The 15532-nt window shown below is 36.4% G+C and overlaps 4 protein-coding genes across 4 annotated transcripts; 2 read left to right on the top strand and 2 right to left on the bottom strand.

The window, feature by feature from the left end:
- The first annotated feature begins 335 nt into the window (after nt 1-335).
- Nucleotides 336-2113, top strand: LOC113109982 (39S ribosomal protein L48, mitochondrial). The gene is given in 9 exon segments (XM_074559935.1): nt 336-463; nt 622-674; nt 800-831; nt 929-1011; nt 1298-1374; nt 1376-1465; nt 1592-1694; nt 1813-1902; nt 2030-2113. Coding segments are annotated over 9 exon segments (627 nt in total). The 5' UTR covers nt 336-442; the 3' UTR covers nt 2108-2113.
- A 484-nt stretch (nt 2114-2597) lies between these two features.
- On the top strand, nt 2598-5313 carry dnajb13 (DnaJ heat shock protein family (Hsp40) member B13). Its single transcript, XM_026273916.1, has 8 exons — nt 2598-2813; nt 3049-3152; nt 3672-3833; nt 4011-4168; nt 4247-4360; nt 4444-4557; nt 4787-4863; nt 4980-5313. The coding sequence occupies exons 1-8, from the start codon at nt 2746-2748 to the stop codon at nt 5149-5151; spliced, it is 969 nt and encodes a 322-aa protein (XP_026129701.1). The 5' UTR covers nt 2598-2745; the 3' UTR covers nt 5152-5313.
- On the bottom strand, nt 4729-8001 carry ucp2 (uncoupling protein 2). The gene is made up of 8 exons (XM_026273918.1): nt 7874-8001; nt 7616-7750; nt 7019-7240; nt 6449-6662; nt 6174-6368; nt 5857-5958; nt 5594-5774; nt 4729-5512 (listed from the first exon to the last, which is right to left on the bottom strand). The coding sequence occupies exons 3-8, from the start codon at nt 7142-7144 to the stop codon at nt 5398-5400; spliced, it is 933 nt and encodes a 310-aa protein (XP_026129703.1). The 5' UTR covers nt 7145-7240; nt 7616-7750; nt 7874-8001; the 3' UTR covers nt 4729-5397.
- Nucleotides 8002-9281: 1280 nt separating this feature from the next.
- On the bottom strand, nt 9282-12103 carry ucp3 (uncoupling protein 3). The gene is made up of 8 exons (XM_026273919.1): nt 11967-12103; nt 11569-11705; nt 11271-11459; nt 10867-11074; nt 10586-10783; nt 10130-10231; nt 9871-10051; nt 9282-9769 (listed from the first exon to the last, which is right to left on the bottom strand). The coding sequence occupies exons 3-8, from the start codon at nt 11394-11396 to the stop codon at nt 9655-9657; spliced, it is 930 nt and encodes a 309-aa protein (XP_026129704.1). The 5' UTR covers nt 11397-11459; nt 11569-11705; nt 11967-12103; the 3' UTR covers nt 9282-9654.
- Nucleotides 12104-15532: the final 3429 nt, after the last annotated feature.

Below are 15532 nucleotides of genomic sequence, written 5' to 3'. Positions count from 1 at the left end.
CTCTGTCGCTGCCGATTTTAAGATATAATGCAATTGTGCGCAAATACAAGATAAATTACACTAATGCTTGCTTTCTGTGTTCGAGTTTGTTTATGATAATTTCAAGTGCCTAGTGTAGAATAGGTTGATATTAAGACAATTTTGTGAATTTTGTTTTTCTAATTAATATTTCAGCAAAAACAGTAATAACGTATTAAATGCTAAAACAAACAAAACAGGTTTTAATCGCAAACTCTGTGACGCTTCTGCTCCAGCAGGTGGCAACAATGCACCGAGCGAGCGTTCATTCACCTGCTGAAGTCCGTGAAGAAGATCGGTGCAGTACTTACTGTCTATGTGCAGTACATGCATTGACGTTGATGCGCCTCTTGGAGTCATATCTACAGGTTTTGGCTACTTCTCTTCAAACTTTATCGCTGAATTAAAATATTAGCGTGAAACAATGAACACTTTACTGAACAAGGTGCAGTATTTAGAGTATGGCATTCTAAGTTGTTGATGTTTTGCAGTGATACATGCCCAAGGTCGTAGAAGAAGAGCAGATATAAGTGTATTATATATTTTTGTAAGTTTGCTGTATTTATAATCATATTTTTGGTTTGTGCAAATCTTTTGTTTCAGGTTTTATTGTTGCAGAACACACGGGCGCTGTTGTGTGCAGCATCATCGGTTCAGTAAGTCTCATTTTATTTTTATATATGCTACATTAATCTTTGATATCTATCTATCTATCTACATATATATTAAAGTGATGTTTTACAATGAATCAGTGTTTTTTTTTTTCTCTCTAATGTCACAGAAGTCAGGTGTTAACTACACAGATGCCTTTGGGTAAGAGAATCTGTTATATGTTTCATTTTCATATATGTATGTGTGTACATGTATAGGTAACTGACAGTAATCAAGTGATGTTTTTCTGTCTAAACAGGTGTATTATTGACTAACAGACAGTATAGATCAATGCCCACACATGGTATTGGAAAATACCGACATCTTCTTCCAAAAGTATTGGTAAGACCTAAAGATTTGTCCATTATTAAAAAATTTTTTTTTCATTTTATGCATTTAGCAGGCGCTTTTATCCAGGCCATACAATTTTTTTAATCAGTATGTGTGTTCTCTGGGAATTGAAACCACAGCATTTTGCGCTTCTAATGCAATGCTCTACCAATGAGCCACAGGAACAATGTATAAATGTTGTAACGAACAAATTTGTTATAATGTACAATGTACAAATCTGTATAATTGTTTTCACTGCCAGTTAATAACATGTTCTAAATTATTTATATTCTTTCAGCCAAAGAAGAAGAAGGACAGAGTTCAGGCGAAGCAAATCAAAGCGGCAACGGCAACTGAGTTTGGTGTGTTTAATGTGTGTCTCCGGTTATGACATGACTCTAGTGGAACATTATTCCCAGTACATCCACAATCTCTGCAATCATTTGGACATCAAAGTCGATGAAAGGTGGGACAGAGAGAAATTATTTATTGTAGTTGAATTAATTTATAATTGTTTTAATCAGTTTAATTGTACATCTTATTAATATTATTAGGAAGTGGTGAAATTAATGATCTCATTTATGTTTGAAAGCTATGCCCGGCCTACGAAAAGCACAGAGGTCATGGTGATGCAGGAGCAAGGCACTAAGATGTATGTAGATGCAGTCCTGAAAACCCATGAGCGTATTGTTCAGGTGAATGCTTTGAGTTCGTGTTTGGGCGTATGAATACATTACTAAATTGTATGATTGATTGTAATTGATACTGGGGTCATGTAGCTATAACCGATTTCTTGGTGGTGTGTTGTTATAGATCAGTGAAATGAAGGCAACACTTTTTCCCATATTTATGGACGTTGTTCTGAAGAACCAGCCTGAGGGGGTCCGATTCTGTGTAAAGCAGGTTAGAAAATTACACTTTACACTTATTGACTTATTATGTTTAGTTTAAATCTTTCTGGCTGCATTTGACACTTCCATAAACTTGTATGGTAATTGTTAGGCTTAATTAATTTATTTTTTTCCCCTAGCACTCGGATACAGATTTTCAAGCCCGGTTCAAGACAAGACCTGAGCTTGAGGGACTTCTTGCAAAAATTAATAATTAATAAAAAAAATTTTTTTTTTTAATTTCATGTGAAATAACAAGTGTCAGACAGTTTTCTACATCATGTGTTGTAATGAGTTTGTGAAGCAATATACTACCCCATGAATGTTTTCCATATTTAGTCATTTTTATTTTCTTTTGAAAGCAATAACAGTAATTTGAGGAGTGTTTAAATACGTTTTTGTTTACATAAAATATGTGTGCGCACTGTGTATATTTATTATGTATATATAAAGCACACACAGTATATATTTTGAATGTATATGTATATTCATATGATTTATATTAGAAATTATATAAACATATTTTTTTAAATATATACATGCATGTGTTTGCATTTATATAACAAAAACCTTTATTTTGGACGCGACTAATCGTTTAACAGCACTAGTTTAAATGAATCCTCTATATATATCACATCACTATTATTGGCAGTGTTCTAATTTTAGAAGGACCACTGATCTGAAAAAAACGCATTTCCCAGAGTTCCAGGCTCCGTTTCCATAGCAACTTTTTTGACAACAGTAAACTAACTCATCAGAAAGGGCACAATAAAGTTCATTCCTGCTTAGGAAATTCGGCTTTGCATTTGTGCGTCAATACAGTTAGAGTGTAAAGATTGAGTTAAATAACCAGGCCATGGGAAGAGACTATTACGCTGTTTTGGAAATAAACCGCAACGCCACTGATGCTGACATAAAGAAGGCGTAAGTTACTATTTGTTTTGTTTCTAAGTAGTATTATGTGTATACACCACTGATCTATAATATAGAATATAGTTATATATATATATATATATATATATATATATATATATATATATATATATATATATATATATATATATATATATATATATATAGATCAGTGGTATACACTTAATTAAAAGCAGAAAACGATATGGTATATTATCATTTTGAGGACGTTTTATTTGTGTATCAGCTACCGGCGGCTCGCGCTGAAGCATCACCCGCGCAGCAGCAGCCACGCTCGCGGCGCCGAGCGCTTCACTCTGCTCGCGGAGGCGTATGACGTGCTAAGCGAACGTGAGTTCACAAGACAAATTATTAAAAACAAACTTAAAATAAAATACACAAAACAACCCCACAACAGCTCTTGAATATGCGACACAGCGTTGCAATGCTTACTATAGACGGTTTGATATTGTAACGGTAATGTTTTCCAACATTTTTGGTTCCTAGAAAGTTCGGGCAAGAATAGTTTGTAATCAGCTATAAAGAGAAAACCTTACATATCCTTTAGAGAACGCTGTGTAGAAGTTCGTATTGTTGTCACATTAAAAGAATGTGAACCCAAAAAGGGAACATTCTTGCTGAAATGGTATTCTTGTAGGTACTATGGAAAAAATATTCGTAATTAATTATTATTTTTCATATATACTTGGATTAAAGTAGGCCTATTACTATCTCATCCTATGACTGTACCATTTCTGTAAAGGAAACAGCACCCCAGACAGACCTACAAATGTCACAAAGTTGAGCCCTCAGTTTTATCCTGGTAAGCTGGTCACTGTGTTTCTGTTTTTTTTTTTTTATCCAATGTAGCACGTAAAAAGGCCACATATGATAAGTTTGGAGAGGAGGGTTTAAAAGGAGGGATCCCGTCTGAGCTGGGAGTGAATGGCGCCTGGTCATCGGGATATGTGTACCATGGAAATGCCGATGAAACATTCAGACAGTTTTTTGGAGGAGATAATCCTTTTGCAGGTTATTTTTATTGGATGAAAAGGCTGTATTTTTGTTTCTTCTATGAATGACCTTCTTGTATAATTTCCTGAATGTAGATTTCAAAAGATAGTGTGGTGCAATTAAGTCTTAAATGAATAAGGTAATACCGTCTTGGTGTTTTGAAGAACCCCAGCTCTTATTAGTAATGTGTCATAGATTTTTTCACCAATGATGGCAGTGAGGACAACACAGCTCTTAAGAGCTTGCGTGGACAAAAAGAAAAGCTACAGGATCCACCAATAGAGAGAGACCTTCACCTCGCCTTGGAGGACCTTTTTTATGGATGCACTAAAAAAATTAAGATATCCCGTAGGGTAAGTTCTGCATGCAGGTGTACAAATACCATAATTTGGACTCATGAGAAATTTATTTCAGAGATGTGTTTCATATAGGTCATGAATGAAGATGGACACACATCCAGCATCAGGGATAAAATTTTAACCTTCACTGTAAAAGCAGGATGGAATGAAGGGACGCGGATCACATTTCCAAAAGAGGGAGACCAGGTATGGCTAAACACAATTTTATTTCACTGTGTTTTTAAATTGATCTTAGTCATCTCAGAATGTAAGGTTTTTTTTCTCCACAGGGACCAAACAACATCCCAGCAGATATTGTTTTTGTCATACGCCAAAAGCATCATCCACGCTTTGTTCGCCAAAATGATGATCTGTACTACACAGCACACATTTCTCTTGAGAAGGTAGAAAAAAAAGTTAAAGCAAAAAATATATTTCATGTAGATAAATAGCTTATGACCAAACAGATTTTCCTTTTTTGGTCTAGTTTTCATGCGGAATATGTGATAGGGTTTTCAATCGGACCAATAGGACTTTAAAAAATTACCTGCTCCACTCTAAAGCAAACACTTGAATTGAATCATTGTTTTAGTTTAATATAATTTTGAATAAACATTTGTGGTAACTCTGCAGGCTTTGACTGGTTTCTCAGTAGAAGTTGAGACACTAGATGGCAGGCTTCTCAACATCCCCATCAATGACATTGTGCAGTGAGTAACCATTTCCTTCCCTCTTTGACATTGGTCAAATAAATACTTCAATGTCATTCAACAAAACGCTGTAGTTTTCTTAATGAAAATGTCATAGTTTTTTCTTTATATTATAGCCCTCAGTACACCAAAATTGTGACTGGGGAAGGAATGCCACTAGCCAACAACCAGTCCAAGAGAGGGGACCTGATCATGCGCTTCATTACACAATTCCCAGAGAAGCTCTCACCTGAGAAGAAAAGGCTTTTAAAACAAGCCCTCTCATCCAAACTCATTCAGGCATCTTAAAGTCCAGTCGGTCATGAATACAAACATTAAATACGTTTCAACTCAAAATACTTTAATTTGAAATTGGTGTTGAGGGACTCATTTTTAGCACAAGAAAGTCACAAGAGTAAAATTCAAAAATCAAGTTTAATGGACATGTAAACAGTTCTTACCGAAAACCTTAAAAAAAAAAAAAAAAAAAAAAAAAAAAAAAAAAAAAGATAGTCAGAACCACATCACCAATGCTCAACTAACTGCACTAGCTACCTAAAGAGGAGTGGCCCAGTTATGGCGTGCTGCCATCATGGCCCGTTTCAGCTGTTCATAGGTGACAAACATAACCACATTCCAGGAGCCCAGCCTCAGGAACGATGGCATGAATCTAAAGAGAACAAACAGATGTCAGTTCAACATTCATCCTCAAATCATTACAGCAAAGCTATAGTGGGTAAATAGAGCTGACCCCTTGTAAAAAGCCTTTGGTCCCTCTTTAGTCAGCATGGCTACAGCACAGTTGAGGGCACTGCTGTACTGGCCCGGGGCGGAGTTCATGTATCTTGTCTTCACAACATCAACAGGAGAAGCAATAACTGTGGTGCAGAAACCAGCTCCAAATGCAGATGTGAAGTGGCAGGGAAGATCATCTGTGAAGAAAAACAGCTATAAATATTTCTGTCACCGTCTGACACTTAGGTTTGCAATCACTTTTTTGCAGTCTCTTCTTACCGGTCATCAGCGATGATTTTAGAAGTGCATCTTTGATGAGATCATAGGTCACCAGCTCAGTGCAGTTTACTATGGCATTGCGGGTGATGTTTGGGCCAGTTCCTAAAAAGTATAGATTAGATTATAAAGGAGAGCATGGTGATGACAACATAATACACAAATAAAGTTTTCAATATAATATAAATGAACCGTAAATTAGTACAATGCATTTTGACTCCCTTTTTACAAAAAAAAAAAAAAGGGAGTTATTAATATTATAACCAAATTAACTTCGATCTTATCTTTATTTTTATCATCCCAAGTTGGTCCAGGCTCACCTTTCCACAAACCACGAAACCCCTCTTCCTTTGCAATGGTCCGATATGCATCCATAGTACCATGGTAACGTTTATTGGCACCAGCGCTGATCTGAGCCTGAAATCGTACCTTCACCACATCGGTGGGTTGGGCCAGAGCCACTGCCATGGCTCCGGTCGTACACCCAGCCATCAGCCGACTGCCAATCCCAACGTCTAAGGAAAATTATGTATTGAATGGCATGAATATGAAAGGTCTTGCAATCTTCCCTGTATACAAGCATTTGGCAACTTACGATCTGAGCCTTTGGTGTAAAACTGCTTGACGGAATCATAGAGGCCGATGCGTACAGAGGCAAAGCTCATCTGACGCTGCAGTCCCGCAACCAATCCGCTGTAGAGACTGCGCGGCCCCTCGACACGCACCATGGTGCTGATCGTGCCAAACACTCCACGATATTTCACTGGACCATGGCCTGTGTTCACGGGACTTATGGTCTCCCCCTGAATCTGTACAGAACAAAAGGAGGATGGAGATACTTTACAGAATCACAGGGGAGGGAAGCAGCATCTTCAGGTTAAAAGGGTCCATAGTGATCCTGGGTCAGCAAGGACAATCATCAAGGCCTGGACCTGCTTACGTTGCTAGTGTAAAGAGTCAAGAGAGATAGATAAAGCTGATGTCAGTATAGGTTTGACTTTAAACACTCCACCTGAAATCAAAAGGTTAGTTTTTGTTGATGCAAGTTGATCTGGGTCAAGTCATCACACGCATCTGTTGTCTCCAGACTCAACTGCTGGCTCAGCTGTCACAGAAGTAAAAATTTGTCATTTAAACGAAGTACTCAAATTCTACAAAGACTCACCTGAAGTCTAACTTTTGCGGTGTCCAATGGAAATGTGAAGAGGTCTGCAATGCAGGCTGCAGTTCCTGCACCAATAAACTTCACAGTGGCTGTAGGAGGCACATCACCAGCTCTGAATCCAACCATGATGAATTGCAGTTGGAATCACAGGAATGTAAAGTTGAAACAGAATGTGTTGAAAACCAATGAAGTGAACACAAGATAGGTGAACTCCACCCTAACCTGGATTAGGAAGACACAATGATTACTTTCTTTTGAAGCTTATGGTTTGCATTCAATTCCTTAGTTTCATTAAACAAAGGTTAGTAATTTGGGGTGGGACCATTATATGCAAATGTAAAGGTTCAGTAAAGTCAACAAACAAAAAGGAACATCATGTTCTCTCTGACGTGTTAATCTATACGCTGACGTCACCATCCTGTTTACATCTTGTGCCGCTTTGTTCGCTTTCTACCACACAAAGGAGCTTCAATACAGGAAGTGCGGATATACACAAAAGGCGATTTATGTTATGCCGGCATAATATTATATCAACTGTATTAACCGTATAGGTTAAAACAAGTGAATAAACGCTTTTACGAAACTTTTTGTACCAACCGTTTTGGATGAGAACTTCAAGATTCTCTAAAAGTATCTCTCTGGTTGAAATGACTTTCAACTTGAATTTTGGTGCCACGGTGTTCCATAGAGAAACTTTTAAAACCAGTACAAATCAAAAACATACTCCAAAGTCTGCAAAACAAGAATATTTTCGCGTTACATACAGCTCTGCATTACATTTAATCATTCAACAAAACAACTTAAAGTAAAGAAGAAAGTCTATTACTTAATGACGTTTAAGGTCACAATACTCACATTAAACAAAAATGTATAAAGTGTCTGCGAAGAAAAGTGTTTACTAGCGAAAACTATCTCCCTCGGAATGTAAACAGTTAAAACCCGCAGGTGCTCTGTCTGTTCTGGATCGAACGCAGCGGCGAGCCTTTTAAACACCTTCGAGGAGTCACGTGACACTCGTGACGCGACATTCAGCGCATAAATTAACGCCTCTACCGACTTTACTGATAAAACATGAAACCCGTTTTCCAAATTTGAACTTTCATTGTTTCCGGTTTATGTTTAAAAATGTGCAGGTAAATGCTGCTAAACGTTCACCAACTAGTACAAGAAAATACTAATATTAATAATAATATCTTTTGTATTTTCTCTTGTTCAAACTTGTTGAGTTATAGAGGTCTGGTGTTGATTTGTATTTCAGAATTATTTACTCTTTAAAATATTTTGAAAGGCATTTCTATTGTGACAACTTATGTAATGACAACATACCAATACTTTAAGGTAGGCAATGCTTATACACATGTAGTTTACTTTTTAAAAACAAAAACAAATTTGTCTTTATAAATTTGAGAAAAGTCTGACAATTAGCCCCAGTCTCCCCAATTTGACCGAAATGCTGAGTCACTCTGAATGTGTAGTATGTGCACATATGTTATTCATAAAAATGACTTTCTCCCTCTTTTAAAGGCACATCTGCTGGATTTGCTTTTTCACATGGATTGATAATTGATGCAAATATGTTGTTGCAGAAGCTGTTTTTGATATTTGTCAATGAATTTGTCATATTACATTTATAACTGAATGACCAATTATATTACATACATGAACTGAACATCATTTCACTACTTTAAGCAGAAAGACCTGCTATTTAAGTTTCACATAGATATGTTAACACAGAACTGTAATAGACAAGGTTCGACTTCAAGGCAAAAAAGCTAATTGTGTTAAAAACACACAGTGACACACATGCTTCATGAACGGCACACTGCTGCGTATTATTGTGTGACTCTTAATTTCAAGGTTCACGTGTGCACAACAGTCTTCAGAGAGCATCAGGCATCTCTTCTATCACACATCCTCGGTATCCTGACACATGTGAGTGCTTTTTGTCATTCACACTTCGCAGATTTGCATTTGTCTTAATGTTAATTTGGCACATTGCAATTCACAGCTTCATTCTAACGAAGATTTTGTTTGTCTGTCTTTTACTAGGTCAGCATGAGAGCAGTTTGAAACCACTTTCAGTTCCTTTGTCATGTGAATGCCATTTGTATTAAAGTTACCCTCTGGGTGTCAGGCTCTCAGTTGATTAGATCATTGATTGATTCAAAGACTTTAGGGGAGACAAATGCATGTGATCTTAATGAGTTGCATGTACCTGGTTTGAAGCTTAAAACAATTTAGACCTCATTCAAGGAAACAGATATATCATTAAAAAAGTTTTATTTTTCAAAAATGTACAGTTTCCAAATTATAGTATAAATATAAATTCATTCATTAGAGCTATGGACCCATTTAATGACATATTTAAAAGTATTTACATAAAAAATGACATATATCTTCATTGTAGAATGACATTGTAACTAAGGCATATCTGCATTTGCTTTCTCACTCATGCGTCTAATAATTTTTGGCAGCTCATCTTTCATTTTCGATAAACTTGACCTTTGGCCTTAACAAGTTGCAGCCTTTTTCAGTGATAAGACTTAACCCGAAAATCCCTTCGTTCTCATGACAGAGGACTTGACTTATATTTTCATTCTGTTTAATCTAAATCAGAAGATGTTGACAATGTCCATTCAGAAAGGTGACTCCCATGAGCTCTGCATTCTAGTCAGACCTCTCTTGATTTGCTCATAGGAGACAAACATCACAATGTTCCAGGATCCCAAGCGTAGGAAGGAGGGCACAAAGCTGTTGGCGAAGATCAAGATAACACATTTATGATACTGAAAATAAGACTTTGTATCTTGTTCTATACAAATTATAGTTTGTTCATAGCATATTTGTCTTACCCCTTATAGAAAGCTTTTGGTCCCTCTTTGGTCAGCATAGTGAGGGCACAGTTTAGTGCACTTCTGTACTGGCTTGCAGTTGAGTTCATGAAGCGGGTCTTAACTACATCTACTGGAGACGCCACAATCGTGGTGCAGAAACCAGCTCCAAATGCAGCGGTAAAGTGGCAGGGTAGGTTATCTAATGAGGACATATGTGTTAGACAACAAGAACATACAAAAAGCCACAATAAAAGCATAGGGTTCGTAGGTTTCATACCTGTCATGAGGTCATATTTTAATATGAGTTCCTTGATAATGTCGTAAGTGACCAGCTCGGCGCAGTTTACAATCGCATTCCTTGTGATGTTTGGCATGCAGCCTAAAATAGAGAAACACATGCATGTTTATCTCAACCAGAACACATTCACTTAGAATAGCATGTGAAAGTTGAATTTAAAGGGCCAGTGCACAAAAAATGATAATTTACACACCCTCATGTTTCCCCAAAACTTATATTTCTTCTGTGTAACTAAAAAGAAGATATTTTGTATTTTTATTCATACAATGAAAGTCAGTGGGGGTCTGTTGTTGCTTTGGACAGTGCTATTTCATTATTATTTTAGAAAGTCATGCAGTTTTGGAATTAAAATAAAGGTTTAAAAATGAGGGTGAGTAAATTATTATAGATTTTTTTAGGAAGGTGAAATATTCCTTTTTAAGAACTCTCGCTCACCCTTCCAAAGCCCTCGAACACCCTCATCACGTGCAATAGTCCGGTATGCATCCATTGTGCCATTGTATCTCTTTAATCCGTCAGATTCACGCACTTGAGCCTGAAAACGCACTTTTACAACATCTGTGGGCTGTGCAAACGCGACAGCCATGGCACCAGTGGTGCAGCCAGCCATTAGGCGAGTAACAATATTTGCATCTGAGAAGAAAAGAGCAGAGTGCAAGGATCAGTGTCACCACTATCATTTCCGTCTCTATTCAAACCACCAGTTTGATACTTACTCTCAGATCCTCTGGTGTAGAATTGCTTCATTGAGTCATAAAGACCGATACGAACAGATGCAAAGCTCATTTGTCGTTGCAGTCCTGCCACCAGGCCATTGTACAGACTCCTCGCACCCTCTGTACGCACCATTGTGTTGATGGTGCCAAATACTCCATGATATTTCACCACAGCTGACCCTGAAGCAGCTGTAGACTCTCCCTGGATCTGAAATAAGACGGATGAATGATATGCAAAATATGCTATTTGTGTAGTTAATTGTTTGTTTCAGGTACAGTGCAAACACATTTTAAACAACTCTTAATGGCACCAAAAATTATTTTCTTTATGCCACGCTTTTTGCATATACAGTTTATATATTAGTATTATTACAATTATATAAATCATAAACATAAGTACTCACCTGAAGTCTCACTTTTGCTGTGTCTAGTGGGAAAGTGATCAGATCGGCAAAACATGCCGCTGTACCAGCTCCAAAAAACTTGATAGCAGCAGTTGGTGGCAGGTCGGCAGGTTTGATTCCAACCATTTTTTCTGTGCTTCTGAAAGGAACTTTTTTTTTTTTTAATCTAGCACTTCTTGTTTTCCGTACCTGAGGGAGAATAAGAAGCAGACCAAAACTGGTTAAGATTCATCATTGCAAATTAACTATCTTGATTCAGACCCAATAATTGAAAACAAATATTTAGGCTTCGATTTACCTCAACAAACCGCTGATTCAAGATCAAGTTTCTTCCAAGGTAATAACTATCTTGTCTTTTATTTTAAATGTTTCAACACCTTTGGCCATAAAAACTTGTGGCTCAGTGTCCCAAAGCAGCATTCCAGCAGCACAACACTACAGAGAAACATTCAGGATCAATGCAAATCATCTGTGATTTGAGGTTATAGATAAAGCAAAAGCATGACTGTTAACTCAATATTTCTCGTAATTTCAGCAATGGATATCTATAGATACAAAAATCAGCATACTATATCGTATGTAACAATACAGTACAACATTACAGATATTATGTATCTCTCGTTACTTAAATTCTGGGCACCCAGAAACATATCAGCATACAACATTTGGCAAAATATAATAAAATACATCACCAACCTTCTGGTAATATGAAATTGTTAGTCCAAATTGTTCTGACGGAAAACTAAATAATTATTTTCATCCTGGGTTTAATCCAGCAAGTGTGTTTTCCACCTGAGTATGGTGGAACCGGTCTGTCAAACCTGAATTTATATGTGCGTGTTCCGGTTGCAGCCAGTCCCATGTATTCCTTTCATCACACATGACTCTAATTTTAACTCTGTGTGGCGGGAGAACGTGCACACTTGTTTACTTGTTGTCACTGACAGGGTCGTTGTCTGCCCTCTATATGAAATTTACACACATATCAATAAAAACAATAGAAATATATTAAAGTATTATATATTTAACATTCTTAAACATTTATGTTCATTTTTAATGTTAATTGTTTTAAATTTAAGAAAAATAAACAAATTATATATTTTTAATACAAATTATATATTATATATTTATTTTAAAATATGTTACATATAAATTATATCTGTCTATCTATCTATCTATCTATCTATCTATCTATCTATCTATCTATCTATCTATCTATCTATCTATCTATCTATACTGTATGTTTATATTCACCCACATAGGTTACATGTCATTTTGGAATGTTTACTGCTAATTTAATTAGTTATACATGTCAATGTCACAGAATTGTCTTGTGCAGTTCCAATTAAAATTATTAATTTTATTGTTTGTCTATAGTTATTCACAAAAACTGATGTTCATAGACACACACGTGTTGCTTTGTCACCTTTCCCCTGCTTTCCAAAACACCGCTGGAGGGTGGCCAGCAGGAATTTTGTTCTGTAATCTGAGTGTGTTCTCACTGGCTGCTGAGTGTTCTTTGGGCTATATGTTCATCCTATGAAACAGGGGGCTTGTCGCTTAGACCTATCATTTTCATTTCTGCTATTTACAGAGAAGGGATCAGTGTTTCAAGTAAAAGTTGCTGTCCAGTTAATAAAAAGCACAATGGTTTTTCCAATCATTTGGTCATTGCCGGATAAATAGAAACCAACACCTTACATAAATACACCTGACATCCATGCCACAACAATATGTACCAAAATGGTGCTCCACCCTCAAACTTGTTAAAGTTGTATAAGTTGTTTGGGGAACGCCGACTCTTAACAGCCAATCTGTGCTTGTCTCGTGGTGGGAGTGAATGTAAGGCATCTGCTAACAGTAAATCAGGAACCTCTGTATTCCGGATGAATCCAGATCAGGTCTAGACCAGCCAGAGGCCCTCAGAGAGGATACAGGCTCCTCATTCTTGTCGAAATTTCAAGAAAGTCCAGGTCATATTTACAAAATAAAAAATGAATTAATTAATAAATATGTATAGATGTATTTTTGTATTAAGATTCTCCCAAAAGTGTCAAGGGGTCAAAAAAAGAGAAGTCTTATTTTAGTCTGGTTAATATGATCATTCATTACCATTTGGCTGCTATTTAAACTATGGCTTTGAACAAATGGCCAAATGGCCAGTTACGTGACAGTGGCATTATCATCTTTCAATAAATGGTGAGAAATATTTGCTGTCTAGGCCTGCAGTCTTAAAGCTGCAGTAAACATGGGAAGATCAGTTGAAAAAAAAAATAAAGCAAAATATTCTTCTCAGACATGTTTGTGCAGGTACTGCACTAATGTCTATTAGTATTAATGAGTGACCTGCGAGCTCTTAGAATGGGTTTGCATCACTGTTACCTTCTGTATTTTCATGATTTGTTTGTGTCTAGAACTGGAATCCCTTGAATGTTTTCAACATTGTTTGATCTGCAAACTTGATGCCCTATCTATGCTGTCTGCATCCAGTTAGAACCAGTTTCTTCAATGTACCCTGTGATCTTTCAGCTTATGAAAGAGGTAAACAACCCCCTGTGTCCTGCCAGAGACATCCTCTACTGAAAGCGGATACATCCAAAGCTGACGCAGATGCAGACATGAATTCATGTCTACTATAGACAGCTGCCACTGAGACCTGCTTTATGTATGAATAAATATTTCCTCGGAAAGCACAGGCACATCTAAAAATAAACTTTTCCGTACTCGAGCAAAGGTCAGTAGGTCACAATCAGTGTATGGAAAGGTATGCAAGTATCTCATCAAAACTCCATAAGTGGTCATTTATCACAGTCAACCAAAAATTAAGACACATGAAAATGTCCAAATGTCAAACAGCATCAAGCTAGATCTTTTGTTCTTACTTGTTCTTACTTGCATCTAAAATTGTAAAATGTCCAAATATGTTAATTTTGTACAGTATATTTATTGTTTCATGCACTGTTTTTATAATACTGGTGTTTGAATCATGTAGCACTAGTGATTTTCTTGACCCCCTGAAGGTCCTAAAAGGTGTGTTAGAGGAGTGCACTCACTAACCTAACCAACAAACAGGCGGTGCACTGCACATTAACGTCACTGCTGACTTCAGAAATGGCGTTCTGTATTCCTGTCATTCTTAATACGGCTGTCCCATCATGCCATATCATTCTGTGCAGGCTATTGCTGCGTCAGCTGGCTGGCTGCATGGAAATCAGTGGTGATCAACTTTAGAAAGTCACTCATGTGACTAAATATCCTTCTACAAAGTTATATCCTTCCAAGACTTTTTTGTGCATCTTTTAATATAATGTTGTTGTTGCTTTTTTAACATATAGCGCATAAATGTTGGAATTAAAAAAAAAACAAAAAACTTTCGCCTCCTTAACCAATAAACTTCACATTTAATAGTTAAAGACAGTTGAAAGTATCAAGAAATTAACTTCCCACAACACAGAATTGCAATAAGTCTGTACAATATAGCTGTTGTCCATCAGATATTGCTGAGAAATTGTTTGTGGTTCTACTTTTTGGTGTAATTACACGTTTTAACCTTCTTTTCCACAAACATTTTTTCTTTAAAACTCTATTAGTTTTACCAGTTTCATATCGGTATATATGTATCCTTAAAGAGTGAAATACAAAGACGTATTTTAAAATAACATATTTGAATTGGTTATGTGTAGTAAATGATCCGCAATGCAATATGTAAATGTAATATTACATTAACATTTGTTTAACAAAACATTTCAGGAGACTGTATGAAGGTATTTAGGTTCAAGTTCCTGTTAGTATAAATTGTTGTGTTTGTAATGGCAAGAAAACATTTGCATGTTTCCAAGAAAGAAGAAAGACAATAACCACAGGGAGGGAAAGAAATGAGGAATTGCCTGGGGTTGTGAATGTCACTGGATAGTTATAGTCATCAAATACAAATAAAACCTTATCAATCTTGTTTTTTAATGTAATTTATTTTATTTTTTATTTAATGTATTTATATTGTTGCTGAGAATGCATAATATGATGTTCTCACACACTTAACTCTGTAGGCATATGTTAAACTATAAGAAAGCAGAAGTGCTTCAGTTTATATGTACAAAGCAACAAAGGTGTCACATGTAATTTCATATTGCTCATTATAAACTTTCCCAGCATGTCTTTTCATGACTCAGCAGACTATGATCCAATGAAATAGCTGCATTTTTGTCAGTCCACAATTTTTGGTAAAAAAAAAAACACTGTAAACTTTTATTATTTTAATGACT

Source organism: Carassius auratus, chromosome 10 (assembly GCF_003368295.1).
Source record: "Carassius auratus strain Wakin chromosome 10, ASM336829v1, whole genome shotgun sequence".
Taxonomy (NCBI): Eukaryota; Metazoa; Chordata; class Actinopteri; order Cypriniformes; family Cyprinidae; genus Carassius; species Carassius auratus.
Note: the sequence above shows the minus strand (reverse complement) of the source record. Positions and strands in the feature narration are given on the sequence as shown.